This window comes from Thunnus thynnus, chromosome 14, assembly GCF_963924715.1.
Source record: "Thunnus thynnus chromosome 14, fThuThy2.1, whole genome shotgun sequence".
Classification (NCBI taxonomy): Eukaryota; Metazoa; Chordata; class Actinopteri; order Scombriformes; family Scombridae; genus Thunnus; species Thunnus thynnus.
In genome coordinates, this window is record NC_089530.1 from 1,505,227 (window position 1) to 1,525,014 (window position 19,788).

A 19,788-nucleotide genomic window follows, 5' to 3' on the forward strand; every position below is an offset into this window, starting at 1 on the left:
GCACTGGTTCCAAATTGTCCAGTCCATTGGAGTTGTATGCCTCCGAGATTATCAATTCCTTTTATCGACGCCGGCATGTTTTTCTGATAGTAGAGCATAGCAAAACAATGACATCAAATTCATGCGTCTACGCTGCTGGAAACTTGCAAAAAGAAGGAGTCATGGCGGAGAGGAAGAAATAGTCCAATGCGTGGCTTCATTTCACAAAGAAAGATAACAACAGTGCTGGTTGTAATGTCTGTAAAATGATCATTTCAAGTAAGGAATACCAGAAATATGTTGAAACATCTTTCTATGCACCATGGGCTTAAATTCCAGTAGTGCCATGTATTTGACACTCTATGCACGAGTGCCACTGCCCCCCCCCCCCCCCCCCCCCCCACCGAGCAGCGTGTCCGTTACCAATATCCTATGTTATAATAACATTAGCGCCATGCAGGCAGGCTTAGCAGATTTTTTCTTTGACTAAGAAAACCTAAATGAAAATGAATGCTGTACAAATATTCTCTCATTTTATCAATTTTAAATGATGACAGAGAGACTGCTGCTACAGCTAGCTCTCAGGCTACAACCAGATACTTTTTTTCCACATAGGAAATTGATAAGGAATCAATAAGGGAATCAATAAAGAATTGGACCCATAAGCAGAATCGATAATGTCATTGGTATCAATAAAATCTTATCAATACCCATCCCTATTGTTAACATATCATTGCTAGTGGCTCTATAAAGCTTTGAGCTAAGTGAAAACATATGAATGATAACATGCTGACGTTTAGCAGGTAATGTTTACTATGTTCACCGTCTTGCTAGCATTTAACATTTATCTAATTAGCACTAAACACATATTACAGTTGAGGCTGTTGGGAATATCGTTAGTTTTGCAGGTGTTTGGCCATAAACCAAAGTATTTACAAAGTGAAATTGTGACCTGATGATGGTGCTAGAAGAAAAGTCATGGGATCACCAAAGTTGTTACAGTTCATTCTGTGGGAGGACATGAATGTCAGAACCCAATGTTATGACGATCAACCCAATACTTATTACGATATTTCACTAAAAACCACAAATAGTTAAAATAATGGTGCTAGAGGAAAAGTCAGGGGATCATCAAAGTCAGTAGGTTACATCCTCCGTCCATCAATCCATCCTTCTGTACACAATTTCATCGCAGTCCGTCCAATAGTTGTTGAGATATTTCAGTCCGACCAACATTGTCATGCCGCTAGCGTATTTATTAGTGCAGCTTTAAAGCAAGTTAAATTAAACAGGGTCTTTGATTGAAGTTCCAAATGTTGCATGTTTTTTGCATGTTTCCATCAGTCTGTGTGAGTGAGCTCCAGGTAAAGTGAACTACCTGTATGCAAAATCAACTAGCCCAAACCCTTACATATTCAAATGACCGTCAAAACATGGTTTGCTCTTAAGAGCAACTATCTTAATAGTCCCAAACACAAACGAATGAAGTCAAAGGCCTTCATCATGACATGAAAAAGAAAAATGATCACATAGATTCTGTACTTCACCTGCATCAAACACACACAGCACTACACACCACTGAGTGTGTCCTAGACATCCGAATATAAAGTCTTCCCCTCACGGTCTTCCCAGGTAACACACATTCTGGGTCTGTAGGCAATCCTGGTCACGTCCAGTTCAGGTTTACTGTAGTACCACTTGTTGAGGAGCTGGTCCACTTGCTCTTCCTTTGTTATCCCATGAAGTCTCTCCTCTTCCTCATCCTCCCACTCATCTCTGGAGTGCTTGATGAAGGGTGGATGGGGGATCTGGAGTATGGTGTCCTCCCTCATGTCCTCAAAGAACTGTACCACACATTTCCGGGCAAAGTCTCGAGCATGGAGGACGCAGGTTTCGTCGAAGAGCTTCTGCTCCACATCGAGGTAGTTGCTCCAGTAGCGTGTCTGCAAAAAGGTGGAGTGGTCATCAAAACAGGGTTTGATGAGGCGTCCCAGTGCTCCCAGTACAATCAGGAAGAGGAGGATGGACCAGCCAACTGCCTAGACAAGGCGAGGAAGGTTAGCAACACCAATGGTTGGCAAAACCAATGAAAGCTATCAGTCATTTGATGCAGAGACTGTGACAAGCCCACAAAGGGCCATCAATCAGTAGCACCACAAGTCCCTGATACTCTTAAACATGGAGGGTGTAGGTGTGTGCAAACACAATAACAAAAGTCTGATCAGCTGACTAGTATGATTACATTTCTATTACAAATGACTGAAATACTAAACACACAACTTGCCATTTAATGTGAAAGTCAGTGTTTGTGTGTAGACACTATGTACATTGTTTTCCTGTCCTTGTGAAAACCACTGTGAGATAAGACCTTTACAGTTATTTTTGAATATCCTAACCTCCTCAAGGATTAAAGGATAATTCTGGTTTACTTTAATTTAGGTCTTTTTGGAAGGCTTAGACATCATTTCCATTAACTATGATACCATTGTACTAAAGTTAATAGCTGACATCTGGGAACATGGTGACATCACTACAACAAAGTCCAACAGGAAAAGAAACACAAGCAATAGTTTACCCAAACCACTCTATTTGGAGTTTAAACTGAAAGTGTACGCATCTGAAATGTTAAAGCAGGAAGTGGGTCTGTAAACTGTGGTGGATGTTTACAACAGACAGTTTGGGTCATAATTTTACTGTTCATCTTTGTTTTCTCTTCAAATAAGTTTGACTAGCCTGTGTTTGTTGCCCAATTAATGTAACCTTTGATTTCATTATAGGTTTGTCCCAAAAGTTGTGTGGAACATACCAGAAATACATTTCACTCCACATTAGCTACAGATTTCTGCTTTATATAGTAAAGACTGAAATCACAATAATTTGTACATCATTTTGCCATTTCCACTGTCAGTCAAGAAAATATTCAACATTTTATGGCACTTTGTATAATGACTAACAGTTTCTCCATTACACAGGTTCCCTTTCAGATGCACACCACTGACTGAAGGTTGTCATAACGTTAAATATACAAGGATCTCTCTCTCTCTCTCTCTCTCTCTCTCTCTCTCTCTCTCTCTCTCTGTGTGTGTGTGTGTGTGTGTGTGTGTGTGTGTGTGCATATACAGTACCAGTCAAAAGTTTGGACACACCTACTCATTCAATGGGTTTTCTTTATTTTTACTATTTTCTATTCTGAAGACATCAAACTATGAAAATACACATATGGAATCATGTAGTAAACAAAAAAAGGTCTAAACTAACCAAAATATGTTTCATATTTTAGATTCCTCAAAGTAGTCAGTGTTTGCCTTGAAGAGAAAAGAAGAAGAAGAGAAGAAGAAGAAGAAGAGAATTGCTTGGGCTAAGAAACACAAAGAATGGACATTAGACCAGTGGAAATCTGTACGTTGGTCTGATGATGTCATCAAAGCAAAAAGTGACTGCTTTGAGGAATCTAAAATATGAAAGATATTTTGACTTGTTTACACTTTTTAGTTCACTACATGATTCCATATTTTTATTTCATAGTTTTGATGTCTTCAGTATTGTTCTACAATGTAGAAAACAGTAAAAATAAAGAAAAACCCTTGAATGAGTATGTGTGTCCAAACCATTGACTGGTACTGTAGAGAAATACAAGGTAAATACAATATAGGTACATAATCTCCATATGTACAAGATACTGGACAGACTATTCCTAAAATAATAGAACACAGTGAGCAGTGGTCATGACATGGCAGAGCTATACAAGATTTCATACAATAAAATGGTACAAAAAAACCAACAACAACAACAAAAAACCAAACACAAACAACACACACACAGATGACTGGCTTACTTGGGAGTAGCAGCGAACATAACGAGAGACTGCTTTGCGGAAAGAGCTATTCCTGAAGATGATGTCCTCCTTGCAGGGTACTTTCGCCATGATTTTGATGACATCCAGTCCTGTGTTGTTGGGCAAACCTGAGGAGAGATACCACAGACTCAGTGCTACTGAAACAGTAGAGATTACTGAGAATACTCATTGAATATGTATATATGTATGTATAATGTCCCTGGTGTTTGCAGTTACCTGAGAAGAGTGCAGGGTCTACGCTCACACTGAAGGCACAGATGAAGATCTTTCCATCCAGCAAAGTAACCAGGATCCATACCATTGGTGCCAGCAGGGCCCTCTGGATCATGGCTGAGAACAGATACCTGCAGGAAGAGATAGGACCAGTTTTTGTCCTCTGAGCCTCACAATCTCTACAACTTCTAAAAATTATTCTCAGTGTCACCTTTTAGTCTGTAGCATAGTGTCAGCAGCATTTTTATGCTAAATGTAGTACTGAACCATCTGTAGTGCGCACTGAATACTAGATTTAAACAATACTACATTTCAACATTTTAGAAGAGAGAAGATGGACGCCACTCCTGAGTCAGGATATGGTTAGCCTAGCTTAGAAGACTGGCAGCAGAGGGAATCAGCTAGCCTGAAGTTCAAAAATGGATCACACCTCTACAAACGCCTCTAAAAATTTTTTTTAATTAATATGTTTGCAACCCGTCGGAAAAAATTAGGGATTAAATCAACTGAGATCCAAATCATGTTAAATAATTGTTCATTATTGTTGAGGCACTATGCGAAGTTTCAACTTCAGTTTCTTGTAGCTTGCTAACTTAGCAAAGTTTTTAGTGTGCTAGTAGTTTGCAGACCCTCACAGTTGCCATCGAGGAAATTAGAAATGGAGCCTTGATTTAGACAAGATGTTACAGAAGAGATGGTAGCAGGAAGTGTTGGTTTGCCAGCCAACAATCAATGCTGAGGAAAGCAGGAGGATTGAAGTGGAGGAGGTCAGGCGAGCCAGACTGAGGCACATAGCTTCAAAACAGAAGAAAAAAAGTGCTTGAGCTACTGGTACATGCAAAGACAGTAAAAAAGCACCAGTAATGTGCTTTGGTTGGGGGACTGGAGTGTTGTATTCTTGTTATGTTTGTTGTTGTGCTTTGGTTGCTTATGGTAATTTTGTTGATGGCAAAATAAATACATTTCAAGTTCTAAGGAGCCTGGGAGCCGTGCACTTCTTATTTTCTTCATTTTCAGGTGAGAAAAAACCCTCACCAGGAGTCTATTTTTCATTTCAAAGGATTTAATTTGTATTATTTAGGTTATTTTATTTTCTGGTTAATTTCAAATTAAGAAAATATTTTTTACAATTCACAACTGAGCCATCAATAAAACATTATTACCATTGTCTGGGGTCAGTTATTTAAATAGGTATAGTTTGAAGTGAATAAGCCTGAACTTAAGTGGAGTAGCTATTTCTGTTAGCAGGTCATAATAATTTCACTTGAAAGAGGTGAATCTTCATAAAATCTACATTGAGTAATGAACCCAAAAGTCCCCATCATTCTAGTCTAAACTTAGTCCACTGCAGCGTAGAGTGGATTGTTTAATCTGTACTCAAACAGAAATTGTATCTTGACTAACTACAGTTTATCCATCCAACAAACACTTCTGTGAAACAGGTTGCCAAGTACATTTGGTGGTTTAAAACTCTAGGAATACACATCATGAGTTGTTCATGAATTGGGAATGTCGGACTCACTTAACCACAGCAGGATTTTTGGATCTTTTCCCAACAGGTCTCATCCACTCATCCATCATGACGCCCGTATGTCGATTGACCAGGACCCCCAGGAAGAACAGTATGATGGGTGGGACAATCATCACTCCCAGAGAGTATAGTTTGTTGTACTGAGGAAGGCACGGGCAGTTGAAGTCAAAGCTAGTGTAGAGCTTGACGCTGACCAAGGCCAGGATGATACAGATCCCATTGGAGATGGACTCAGAGTTGGTCTGGAAATACTGCAGAACTAACTTCAGACGCTCCATAGTTTATACTGTAGGTAATGTTCAGGGTGGAAGTAGAAACAGCAAGATGGTCCCCCTGCTGCTGGGCTTAATTCAAACAATGATATTGACATAAAACAGAAATAGCAGTGTTACAAAATGCTTTAGCTTCTGTAAAAATACTCTTTAAAGATGAAAAGTCTGTATTTGCAGTCTGATTATTTAATTCAAATTCCAAACAATTCACCCCACCTCACAATATGAACTTATCTTTCCTGAACAAATCCACAGTTTAGCATTCTCACTCTCACTCTCAAGATACCTGTTATGAAGTGAGTCCTGCAGTGTTCCAGGGAGAGTCTGAGAACGCATGAATACACCTGACCAGGTGCAGAGCTGTCTGACCACACCCTATCTCTCTGTTAAAGGAGCACTCACATCAAAGTAGCCACAGTGTTAGTTCCTGGTAGGGCTGTATTGTATTAATGACTGGGACTGAAACTCAACTCTGAAAGAGATGGGACTGTAGAGAAGACAAACCACTGTTGGGATTGTACTGAAAAAAATATTAAAGGTCTCTTAAAAGATAATCTCTTATTTTCATAATTTGTTTTTATTGGCTATGATTTGAGGGGTGAAGAAATACAAGCAGATAATCAGACAAATAAGTTGGACTAAGCTGGGGGCTTGTTTCCAACCCCGTTGATGTCTTTGTTATTTCGCCAAGACTCAAGTTGAAATCAGATTGTGGCAGACACACTGTATTAATAACACTGCTGTGAAAAACCTTCAACATGGATCATCTAAAGACCACACACACTCCTATCTCCACACTGGCATTATCAAACAGCCCCCGCTCTGGAGAGCATTTTGGAAAAGCCATTTCTAGTGGTTGAGATGCAGGCTTGGTGTGGATACTGAAATAAAAATAGAAAACTATTTTCAATTAGGCATTCAAAGTGCACTGGCAAAAGGCCTAAAAGTGACTTCTCACTTTTTAGAACTTGGTTTTATAAAAAAAAATAGAAAGCATTTCTGCTCAGTACAGAACCTGACAGGATGATGTCAAAAAGACAAAACAGAAAGTTTTCAAATGATAGTTTATTTATATAAAAACACATGACAGAGAACATGTATGCTTTACCTGCATGAAAGTGCGTTGCTTACATTGTTTAAATGAAGATAGTTGGTTTTAAATGGCCAAATTCACTACAGCTTGGTTTTGTCAGTCAGGGGGCAGTGTCCGTGAGGAAAAAATAATCTATGTGAACACCAACCTCAAAGTGAAGAAATCATCCACAGAGTTGAAAGGACATACAGGATATATATAGATATATATAGAACTGGGAAGACTGTGAACACTTCCTAATATAACATTTTGATTGTGTTCCATGTGTGTTCATGAATGTATTCAACATGTGTTGTGGATTTCACTGACAGGTTCTAGTGTCCTATGATAGTCTTAATGCCATTGCAGTCTTCCCACCTGCCAGGGAATACATGAGATGAAAATAAAATCTCAGTTTCAGCCTTCAAAACCCCATTGTCAGTCAAATCCTAAAAGGGTACAGCATACCATACACCACAGATCACGTTCAACACAAAAAGCTCAAGAACAAAGAGCACTATTAAGGCAGTTAAGAAAGTAAAAGACAAAATACAGTATTTTCAGTCTACAAACAGCAGTTTCAGGATATTTTACAGCTCAAAGTTTCAGTCCGTCTACAAGCGGCAGCAATTGCAAGCCATCTGGATACAGCTTTAGCATTTTTTTTCTGAAGGAATGTCAGAGGTTGAATGAACAAATAGTCTGCACACTAGATAATGCTCCCATGAACATTTATTGGTAAACCACCAGCTCTTCTTGAAGATGAGTCACTTGGTTACATACCAATAAACGTTCATGGGAGCATTATTTGGTGTGCGCACTATTTTTCTGTTTTTCCACATGTTCTTCTGTCCAGCACCTTGTATTTATCGCTTGGATGTGCGTGCTTTTGTAAACTTTTTGGAATGTCAGAGGTTCACATGTGAATATTTCAAGTCTTCTCAGGTCAACATGATCTCTGATGACTCTTTGGCGTCGATCACTCTGAAGACTCCCACCTTCTCTTTCTTCAGGCTGCCCTTTTCTTTGTCTGAAAGTACAAAAAAAAAAAAACATGGTAAATGGAAAGTATACATGACAGTAAATGGTTAAGGCATCAGTTGACCCTAATGATGAAAGATCATCTTTTCAAACTTTAATAGCACAACAACAACAAAAAAACCCACATTAACCTCCAATTTTTGCATCGAGGTAGCAGCAGAAATCTTATGAAAAAGATTCCTGGAAACAGACTGTAACTCCACAACCGTATTTGAATTTCAACCATAGACACTAAGGTCTAAATTATGACCATGTCCACACTAAGCTGGCTAAAATTAATAAATGCATCTTCTTCTCTGTCTTGTTCCTCCATCCAGACTAAAATGTGTCTTGCAAACTGTGAGACATTCTATTCCAGAACTGCAAATCTGGATTCTGTAAACTTGAGGAGCACCTCGACAAGTTATAGCGATGCAATTTTCTGTGCTAACACGGTAAAAGCATGATGCTTTGATTCATCCTACATTGATATAAGAGAGCCTAAATATCTCAAAGACAATAGTAGGGTCTGTGTTGCCCCACAATAAATTTATATTTTTTAATTTATTATTTAGATTGTGCAGTGTTCTGTCTGCTCACCAAGCAAGTCACTGCGATCCAGCAGAATCTCCAGGTCCTTGTCACTGATCACCTTCCCTCTCGATGCTTTCACCTCCCTGAGAGGGACAAAAGTTACAGCCAAATAAATATCAGCTCATTTATAGTTATTTAAATTCTCAAAACATTTACATTTGTAGTAATGGAGCAGGATTCTCATACATACTTCTCAGTGCCTCTGGCCTTGAGCAGATCCATCAGCTCATCAAGATCAATGCAGCTTTTACCTTGGTTCAGCTCTGCCCTCTGACCTTTGAATTTATCTGTGGAGGAAAGCAACAAAAGAAAAAAGATTAACAGTCTACATTTGGGGAGTATTTCAGATGACCAAACCAATGCTTGCAATCTAAAATGAGACACAACATCAGATCGAACTGATCTGGGTTTAAGAAAATATTCTGCTGCTACAGTGTATGAAGGACAAGCTTGAGACAATAAAAGCTCCTGGTACCCCATTGAAGTGACACTCACTCTTGTGGATGACCATCTGCTCCAGCTTCCTCTTGGCCGAGGCTCTCTCAAGGATCTTCTGGTCGATGGTGTTGGCTGTGACCAGGCGGTACACCACCACTGGTTTGGTTTGTCCAATGCGGTGACAGCGGTCCTGAGCCTGCAGGTCTGCCTGGGGGTTCTGAGAGGGGAAGCAGGTATCACTACACGCTGACTAAAACTATAAATGTACACTTGTAATGGTAATGTTTCAGCTAGCAGCATGGCCGAATATCATCAACCTGCTGCAACTCTATGGATGGCAGTGTTGGTCCGTCAGTCCATCACTTTAGTCCAGACTCAAATGTCTCAACTACTATTAGCTACATCCCATGACATTTAGTACAGACATTCATAGTTCCCAGAGGATGAATTCAACTGACTCTACTGGTGATGCTCTCACTTTGCTCTAGCAGCATCATGAAGATGACATTTTAGTTTATTGAAAAATCTCAACTATTGTATGAACTGCTGTGAAATTTTGTGCAGACCTTCATGGTAACCAGAGGATGAATTTTGATCACTTTACGCTCTCAATTTTTCATCTAGGACCATCATAGGTCACTATTTCCATTTGTTCAATACTTTGGTTTGTCACCAAATACCTGCAAAACTCAGACTCAGCTGTACTTAATGTTTAGCAAATGTTAGCAAGCTAACACGCCAAGTTTAGAATGAATACAGTCTCAGAGAGCTGCTAGCATGACTGTAGACTCTTGGTCTCGTTCATCTGAACCCACCCAGTCACTGTCGAAGATGATGACAGTGTCAGCAGCTGTCAAGTTGATCCCAAGTCCTCCAGCTCTGGTGCTCAGCAGGAACAAGAAAACATCTGGATCTTTGGAAAACTTGGTCATCTGGAGGAGAAAAAAAGAACCCGATGATGCAGCAGTACAGACAGCTGACGTGTTCATATCAGTGTTTTGTTTTGCGTCATGGTTTTAACAAATGAGGAAATTACAGAAACCCTCTGTAGTGCGTTTAGGGCAGCCATCTAGGTAACCTCTATCATCTTGCTGTTTTAAACTCACATTTTCATCCCTGTCAGCATAGGACATGCTGCCATCCAGTCTGCTGTACTGGAAGCCCCGCAGATAGCAGTAATCCATCAAAATATCCAAGATGGACGTCATCTGGCTGAAGATCAGGACCTGGACCACAACAAGCAAACAGTCACATGTGTGACTTGTGAATACCAAGACACTGAATAAACAAAAGGCAACAGCAACGTGGGAACAAGACTGTTGACACAGCAGCACCACGTCAGCCAGAAATCTTGATAAACACCACCTTTATGTGGTTACATATTTAGCCACTGGTGCTGTGTTATACCTTGTGCCCCCTCTTCTTCAGTGCAGGCAGCAGTCTGTCCAGTATGAGAAACTTCCCGGAGCTTTGCACTAGCTGCTCATCAATCTGCATCATCAAAAATCGCAAACATCATTAAAATGACAGTCATAGCAACTGCTTCATCATGAGTTTCACTTCGTTTCATTATAAAATCAACAGACAGATACACATATTGTACCATTTGTGCTTCAGAGTGGCAGACACAAGAGAATACACCTGTAGGTGCTGGCACGCTCCAACTTTACTGTAGCAAACAAGTACATGTGAGTGAATGTTACCTTGAACTCCTGTGTGGCGGGGTCCAGCGGGTACTCAACCAGGTACGGGTGGTTACAACATCTCTTCAGCAGCATGAGAATGTTCTGCAGCTTCAGGTTGATCTGAGTGTCAAGTGGGCTCTGGACATCCAGCACGGGAGGGGAGCTGAGAAGAAGTGTGAACACATTACAGTCAGACTGGTGCACAGCTACAGGAGATCATTTCTATAGCAGCAGGATAGAATAGCGTGGAGACATGGAAACCAGCACATCATGTATTAACAGAACAAGCAAACAACTGAGGTCCATGAATGTAAATAATAACGTGATATTTTACTTACAACTAAGATGAAACAAAGTGAAGAAATAAGATCAGTGATGGCCTCTGCAGACAGGCATCACAACTTCATGAAATGATGTTAGTGTGAAACTACGATGTGAGCAGGCAGTGCTCAGTGCTGACCTATGCTCTTGCTCCTTTCGGACTCTGTCCAGATATTTCTCCAGGTCGTACGGAGTGTCTCCATCTGCTTCGCTGTAGTCCACCACCTTTCGACTGCGGCGCTTTGGCCTGCCGCTCGATGTCAAAGCCACAGGAGCCTCCGTCTAAAGACAACAAACTCTAATTACTCATAGTAAGTTTTATTAGAGCTGCAATGATTAGTTGATTAATCGATTGAAAGGAAATCTGCGACTGTTTTGATTGTATTTTGTCAATTAGGTATTTTGTCAAGCAAATATTATGATGATTTGATTACTCCCACATCACACATGGAAATATTCAATGTAATATATGTAAGACCAGAAAAAGCAGAAAATGTTTAGAGTTTTGGACTGTTGGAAAGACAAAACAAAACAAAAACATTTAATGACATCACCTTGTGGTCTAGGATATAATAAGTTACCAGACATTGTACAGTTTAGTACATTATACATTGATATTGCACATCCTCAGATATATCTGCAGTAAGCTAACAGCAGTCAGTGTGACGACCTGGCTGATTCATCATCATCATCATCGCCCACCAGGCCTGTACTGTTACAGGGGAAACACTGACGTTCAGTGACATGTTTTATATCTGATATTTATCAACAGAGCTACACTCCGTAGGAACAGCTTCTTTAGTCATTGCAGCTGTGTGATGGATGGATAATGAACCAACAGAGACAACCTGACATCAATACTAGTGAAAGCTCCGTGCTGTTACCTTTTCCTGGCCCAGCATCTTGCTGATGGTTTTGTTGACCACAGCAGTGTAGAAGGCTTCCTGTTTGGCAGTCAGAGGAGCGTAAACAATGATCTCCTTCTTAGGAGGAACCTCCAGCGTCACGTCTGACTTCAGCCTCCTCAGCAGGAACGGAGTCAGAATCTGAAGGGGAAAAAAAAAAAAAAAAAAATCAGTATCTTCAGTCTATTGTAATATAATGAGAAAAAAAGTGTGGCTTAACAGCATATTGCAAATAACTGCAGCCAATCACACAGCCGTCATATTAAACACACATCATAAACACATAATAACACGTACTGTAAGTATACTAGTGATCACACTCTGTAGTGATGTTTGGACTGACCTGGTGCAACATGCTCAGGATGTTCTGCTCACGCTCAGCAGCCACCACGTTCTCTGCCTCACCGAGGGTGTCGATGTCAAACCACGACTCAAAGCTGCATGGCAAACATGTCAACAAGAGATTAAACCAACTAGATACTTTCTGTTTACACAGGGACATTTTCCTCATCATTGGTTAGCAGATATCTATACCCTGCTGCAGCCAATCATCATTTCACTAAGTGGAAAGCTGAGAAACAGATGTCTGATCTAACAGCATATGAAGGCAGACAGGTCTGTACTACTGAGAATTATTCAGACATGAAACTAAAGTTAAGGGGAAATAAACCTAACTAAAGGACTTTGAAGAGAGTCATGTGTGAAGCTCTGAATGTGTGTGTGATACCAGTGATCATCAGACAGCTAAACGCCTGGTAAAACAAAGCGCTTTGATCAGAAGCCTGTTTCAGAAAGCAAGTTAAACAAACTCTGAGCCTAACCCTGAATTCTGAGTTGAGTAACACTGAGATGTGAAACTCAGTAGAGCGGAGCTCCAATACTACTATCTACCATGGCGACAGGTAAATAAAAGATAAAGCCTCCGTTTTAATCTAGTTGACGTAGAGCCTGAGTCAAAGCGGGAAAAGTGTCAATAAGTGAACACAAAGTTTCATTCAGTGTTGTCCATTCATTCATCATTTAGCAGACTTACATTTCCTTAATGGTGATAAAGTGGAATCTGACTGTATCAGGCTGCAGCTACGTCACATTTTAAATATATGGTTGTTCAGCTTTAATCTGACAAAACACAGACGGCAGCAACTGAAGATGAAAAATACATTTACAGATTTATTAAAATGTATAGATCAAAGACACAGAGACATGACTGTAAGCTCACAGTCTCATCCAGTAATGATGTGTTGGTGTTGAGGTTAAAATACAGTAGATTTTAAGTGTTTATCACGGTAACAGTTTAGTTACCATGGTAACTGACCCTGAGTTTAAGTTAGCTTACTTTCTGGAACTGAAAAGCCAGAGTTTCCCTCATCTCAGGGTTGACAAACTCACAAGTTTTCTGGAGCAGGCCCAGGACTGTAGTGGAGGGTAAACACACCTCTCAGACTTTCCATCACTATACAGCTGTTAGTATGCTCAGACTGGATCACTACTGCAGTTTCTGTTGTAGATTGTAGGAACGCTTGTTTAACTTCTCTGCTTGAACATTGTATACATGTGTGAGCACTGAGACAACAATTCATCCTAACCCACTCATGTTGTAGGAGTGTTAAAACAAATGAAGCTAGCAGGTAGACTGGCACCAGATTCATGGTTCAGCAAGCTGTAGTTAGTGTTTGTGGCTTGCACCCTCTACCACTGAATCCAAAAAACATGGAGATGTGAGAGATTGTGAACATGAGGGGAAGGGAACGAGTAAGTGTGTAAATTGTGAGGGAAAGTTTAATTTGCCGGTTGCAGTGCTGACTAGCTGTCACAGTGAAAGATTTCCCGTGGCAGCAGTTCAGTCACAGTATTCACCAGAAGACTACACAACAACAAAACTCACCACATTTAACTACACTTGGACAAAAAGCGAAGCCTCTACTGTTTCATTACCAATTTTCCATTTAACATCAATCTGATTTTCTAGTTTTGCTGCATCATTTAATCCTCTGAATAAAAAGCAAAAAGCAAGTGGTGGAGGAGTGTTATGAGAGGCCACAACAGGCAGTACATCTTTAAACTGTGATCAAACATACCTCTTGAGGTCATCAAAGACCTCTGGCAGGAGGAAGTTGAGGAGAGACCAGAGCTCAGCCAGGTTGTTCTGCAGCGGTGTTCCTGTCAGCAGCAGCTTGTTGTCAGTGGGCAGCATCTTCAGCTCCCGCACCAGCCGGCAGTTGAGGTTTTTGATCCTGTGGCCTTCGTCCACTATCAGGTACTTCCACTGGAAGCGCTGGAAAAGAAAAAACAGACATGGCCTGGCTTCTTATACAATACTTACAACCGCAGTCAGATTGTGACCTGTTGATTCACATGTGGCTGCAGCTCTGACGTCCTCTAGATGATCTTGTCAGGTCAAGTTTTTATAGTGCAAAACTTCAAAAGGCAGATTCCTGTCATTTATGGTGAAGCATTGCTTATAGCTTAAGGTGTACATTCAATTTACACACATGCTTCCTGGTTCAACTTCTGTTGTTGTCTCATTAATTAATTTGCAAATGACAAGATGACTATGTATGTATTATGGTATTTTATGTGAACTGATTTGTAGCTCAGGTGTAATCTCATGATAACAAAACTGATACTTTTTTGGACGGACTGGCCCTTTATAATGTTTGTATAATAAGTGTTTACGTTGCTGAAGAACGAGCAGTGATCCTACCTGCAGGAATTTTCTGTCGATCATGGCGATCTCAAAGGAGGTGACGACCACAGGACACATGTTGAGGGGCCCCTGAGGCCTGCGGATCTGCTTCTGCAGCTTGGCCCTCTCTGCCTGGGGCCCGTGGTAAAGCAGCACAGACACCTAGGACAAACATGTGACATGTTCAGATTGCTCTGTGTTACTGGTCAGCAAATGCCACCACAGCTAGTCCATATGCTTTTATTTTTCAAACCAAAATGTTTGATCAGAGAAATCTTTCCTTTCTAAAAGATGTTGACTAACCTTGAATACAATGAATAGAAGCACAAATGATCTTTTTATTGTCTAAGCCAGTGTGACAGTAACATCAGATTACATCTCAACAACACGTCCTCTTACCTCTGGTGTGAAGCGCTTGAATTCACTGATCCAGTTGGGCAGAGTGGACAGAGGGGCCACCACCAGGAAGGGGCCCATCACTTTCTTTTCTATCATCATGGCGATGTGTGCTATGCACTGAATGGTCTTTCCTAGTCCCATCTCATCAGCCAGGATCCCATTGATGCCATTCTCCCACAACATCTGACAAGCACAGAGAGAACAGGCTGCTGGCTTACACTCAACAGGAACACCGTCACTCACTGACTTCTACTGTGAAGAGACTGACGGGGTCTGTTTGATGTGCTACAAGCTACGCTGATCATGTGATGTGGTGCAGTGTGTAGATTCCAACCATCTGAAGGAAAACTCGCCATCTCTTGCAATTCTAACTTTATTTAAGTGCAAAATAATTACTGGAGCAGCCTTTAATCAAGGAGGTTTAAGGTTTCTTCTCATTAAAGGGAGTTTTTCCTTGCCTTGCTTGCTCATGGGGGGATGGAAGTATTATCTACTGAATGAATAAATCTGTTTCTGTGTCTTGGTCAGGCTGTTCTCACCCTCAGCCACTCGATGCCCTCGATCTGGTACCACCTCATGACTCCTCCGGTGAAGAAGTGTGGCTGCTGGGCGGGGACCGGCTGGCCGTTCACCTTCCTGTCAGGGTGCAGGAGATGCTTGGCGTTGTCTCGCACCGCCTCCGACAGACGATTCTTGATGTCCTGGTTGGAATCGCTCATCTTCTCGATATCCTCAGCTTGCAGTTTCTTCTGGGCGGGTGCCACATCCTAATATCAAATATTTGACACATATTGGTGGCTGTTTTCTTATTTGCCTTATCCTTATTATACAGTCCCACATCTCAAATTTCCCCTTATGGATTATTCAAATGTTATCCTACCCAGAACTTTGGAAAAAAGTAAACATAAAATGAACCGTTACCTTGTCCTCCACCTTTGCTTTCTTTGCCTGCGACATGATTTCCTGGAAGATGAAATCAGGCAAAACCCGTGTAAGCAGATCAGAAAATGACAAATCCACAAAACAAACAAACAAACAAGTTAAATGAGACCTTACTTCTTTTGACATGACATCTGCAATTTTGTAGTCGTCATCCCTCCTCCTCTTCTTTTTATCTAGTTAAAGAACAGGCAACAAACAGGCTTTAGACTTGTACTTGAAGTAGTGACTTTAATTCATTTATTTTCTTGATATGAACATCATAAGATCAGAACTCCTCACTCACCTTTTTCTGGTTCTGCACTGTTTACGTTCTGCATGAGAAAAGCAAAAATAGTTCAATGAATAAAGGTTACAAGAATATTTTAATGCTGAGCAAAAATGTTTTGGCAATGAACATTCACTCACTTTCTTTGTCTTCTTTTCAACTCTCTCCTTCTTGAGTTTCTCCTGGAATCATTGATGGAAAAACAGAATGTGAGGTGTTGGATGGATTCAGCCTGTAGCCAGTAAATGCACAAACCGCACAGGTAGTTACACACACACACACACACACACACACACACACACACACACACACACACACACACACACAGAGTACCTCATTCTGTTGTTGTTCCATTTTAGTCAGCAGGAATTTGGAGTAGATGTTGCTCTTCTGAAGAAGATGCTGCAGTCTCTTGAATCGCATGTCATGAGAGTCTCTCTGCCAGGATTCCCGTGCCTTATGGTGAGTGTTGCAAAATGATCAGACATTAATGACAGAGACTACAAATTTCAGTCACTACCAAAAAAGCTTTGACGTTCAATACTCAACCCAAGACATGATAGAAGAAAAAAGAAAGGAAAGAAAAGGGGAGGAGAGGAATTACTGAGCAACAAACCTTGTCCATCATCTCCTTCTCTTTCTTCTCCCCTTCCTCCATCAGCTGCTTCTCTTCGTCCTCCATTTCCTTGGTGATAACCACTTCGGACGTCATATTCTCAGATTTCACACCGGCATCTTCAAATTTAAAAAAACAACATTGATATTGAAGCTGAAGGAGTCGACATTACCTTATTATATTATCAGTGTCAGATATCCACTTGATATGACTAACTCAGACTGCTGAAGCCTCATATGAGCTTCAAATCAACTTTTAAATGACTATGTGGACACACTGTGGATTTTGGCCTCCATCACTTATATTGAAAGCACTTTTGAAGGATTTTTTTAATAACCAGCATGAACAGGAGGAATGATTACAACGAGAAAAACCTCTTTCAGTGATCATATGGGCACCTGACTGTTGTTTTAAAACACTTGAAAAATTGTGAACCCGTCCTTTAATGTAAGTATGATATGATTCCATGTTAATGTAGGTGAGGAGATTCATGGAAGCACAACCTGTGATAAGCGCCATCAGTCCCCCTTATTATGCCAACCTTAGATGACATGACAGTGACAATTAAACCTGGATTAGCTCAAGATAACCCCACAGTAAACTCCTCTGGGTCTGGGAGGTTATATGTTGGGCTGGAGTGTTACTGACCCTCCGCAGCTCCAGTCTCCATGGTTGTGCCCAGCGGCTCCTCAGACTCATCTGGTTTGGGGCAGTGAGGGGAGGCACTGCGAGTTACTTCCTTCACGCTGTCAGTGAAGAAGAACACAAATCAAATCCAGAGGGGGAAATTTTCCGGCTGGTTTTACAGAAGGCAGGACACACTTCATTCACATGTTTCAAACTTCAAAGCACTTCACTCGAACATGGTCTACACCGTCTACAACCAACAATATAAGACAGAAATAAGAAAAAATGATATATGGTGGTTAATTAATGAACACAAAATATTTCTACATTATACTCTACCAGCCTTTTTCTTTTTACTTTCTGTGGAGAGGGTGAGCAGTATTTAACTTTTTCCACCGTTTTTAGTATGAAATTTAGTGCAGTAGATTTTTAAAGCATTACATTTAAAACAGTTAAGTGAGCGAGTAAATCATGAAAAATTTGAATATCCTTGGCAATACTAGTTAATTCTTTAACACATACGGCTAGCTAACGTTAAGTAACGTCAAGTGAATGCTTTTGCATTATTTCCCACATGCTTTGCTCAATATTACAATGACCATATTCTAATCGACGTTGTACTATTTCAATGAAAACTAGAAGCAAAATTATTTAACTTACCAGCTCATTGTTACCAACAGCGAGGCAGAGGATGTAGCTAATATGGTTCGAAGTTACAACTGAACTAAAAAATTTTTCGTGTCCTGAACTAACTTACAGTAAAGGGATAGAAAATGAAAATGAAATGCACCTCCGGTTGATATCTTTCAAAATAAAACTGTGTACCGCCCGTTTACGCTGTAAAGCTGGCTGTACAGGTCGTGATTGTGTTTATTTTGAAAGCAAAAGTACCTTTTTCCAGTCGCTTTTCTACGTCAATTCGACTGACTTGACGCAGCGAGGGGTGTTGTTATGGGCGGGGCTATCATTCCCTTTCGCGCCAGTTTGGACTAAACCACTGCTTATAAAACAGGGTTGATTTTTGTTTACGAGTGTAGATACTGTGGTATTTTAAACGTGAATACGAAGGTCGGAGTAAAAATAACGATTTTTTTTATTATTTAGAAGTGAGGGTTAAAAGTTATTTACAGACTACAGAGCATTTCAGTGAACACGGAAAACAATTTAACAATGTAGCACCCCTCGAATTGGATATATGTACCAAACCTAATCTGATATTTCCCGCGAATGTAGATTGCAGGAAAAGGTTTATCCATATTTGTATATATTGGGTCAATAAAGTCATCATATTCCACACTGGCTTTGAAGTTTTTTTTCACTAGCTAGTCATATGGCCTGCAGATTTAATTTTACTTGCAGTAGGCAGAATTTGCAGGATTTTTGCAATGAATAAGCAAATGCATAATAGTAAATGCCTTTGATGTTTATAGGTGCACAGCCGACCTCTCGATTCATGTTGGCAGTGGTGGAAGAAAGTTTAAAAGTTGCAGTATCTCAGTACTCCACTACAAATAAAACTAATGTATTCAAACCTCCCTTATGTAAAAACACATAAGTATTATCATTAAAACAAGTAAGTCTTCATCATGCATGCAGAGTGGCCCCTGTCAGTGTTATACTATGGGATGATTATTACTAGTTTGTTAACAAATAAGCAGCATTTTAATGTTTCTTCAGGTCCAAGTGGAGTTTACATGCTACACATACAACCAACAAAACTTTAGTATCTGCAAAACAGTAAAGTAAAGTACAGAATGCCACATTGGATCAACCTGTAAATGAACTCTCCTGCAGCCTGCATTTGATTATACTGTATATAATATAATATAATATAGCTCAGGGAGACACAAAGTTAATTTATATGCCAGTTTACATCTTGATAAACTTTTTGCAGCAAATTTGTTCTACAAGAAAAATGTGTGCCAACAATTAATGTGAAAATTAATTTGATAGCACCTTTAAAAATGTTATTGACTGTATAGAGGTTGGGAATATGAATGTAGTGGTCTCCTGAAGTTCCTTCTTCAGGAAAGTATCAAACTCAATTATTTACCAGTTGTTTTGTATTTTAATAAATTTTAGGTGTTCTGCTCTGCTCTGCAGTTATTTAGTAAGGGCGATTTCATAAGTGTAAATGTTCTTGAAGGCTTCTGAAGAACAATTTATTAAAAATCCCCTCAGTGAAGAGGCATCTGCTGTATTCGCAGTATCACTTCATTAGTGTTAGCTAATGTGGTTAGGTCAGACTGCGGGTTAGGTCCATGGATGTATTATAAGATACAGTATATATGGTATGCAGTAGATTATAAAACATCCATGCTTAGTTCCCTCTCTAGACCAGAGGGGGCGGTGATGAAATTTGAAAAA

The 19,788-nt window shown here is 40.2% G+C and overlaps 2 protein-coding genes across 2 annotated transcripts; both read right to left on the reverse strand.

Moving 5' to 3' along the window:
• Nucleotides 1-594: 594 nt before the first annotated feature.
• On the reverse strand, nt 595-6,265 carry calhm3 (calcium homeostasis modulator 3). The gene is made up of 5 exons (XM_067611080.1): nt 6,138-6,265; nt 5,571-5,923; nt 4,052-4,179; nt 3,815-3,942; nt 595-2,018 (listed from the first exon to the last, which is right to left on the reverse strand). Exons 2-5 carry the CDS (start codon nt 5,855-5,857, stop codon nt 1,569-1,571), a joined length of 993 nt encoding a protein of 330 aa, XP_067467181.1. The 5' UTR covers nt 5,858-5,923; nt 6,138-6,265; the 3' UTR covers nt 595-1,568.
• Nucleotides 6,266-6,898: 633 nt separating this feature from the next.
• hells (helicase, lymphoid specific) lies at nt 6,899-18,206 on the reverse strand. The gene is made up of 23 exons (XM_067609278.1): nt 18,082-18,206; nt 17,443-17,540; nt 16,795-16,913; nt 16,512-16,634; nt 16,319-16,360; nt 16,197-16,224; nt 16,028-16,086; nt 15,893-15,934; nt 15,511-15,738; nt 14,972-15,154; nt 14,591-14,734; nt 13,965-14,161; nt 12,230-12,323; nt 11,866-12,027; nt 11,121-11,263; nt 10,679-10,823; nt 10,383-10,466; nt 10,082-10,201; nt 9,791-9,907; nt 9,033-9,192; nt 8,728-8,824; nt 8,544-8,620; nt 6,899-7,953 (listed from the first exon to the last, which is right to left on the reverse strand). The coding sequence occupies exons 1-23, from the start codon at nt 18,087-18,089 to the stop codon at nt 7,865-7,867; spliced, it is 2,559 nt and encodes an 852-aa protein (XP_067465379.1). The 5' UTR covers nt 18,090-18,206; the 3' UTR covers nt 6,899-7,864.
• Nucleotides 18,207-19,788: the final 1,582 nt, after the last annotated feature.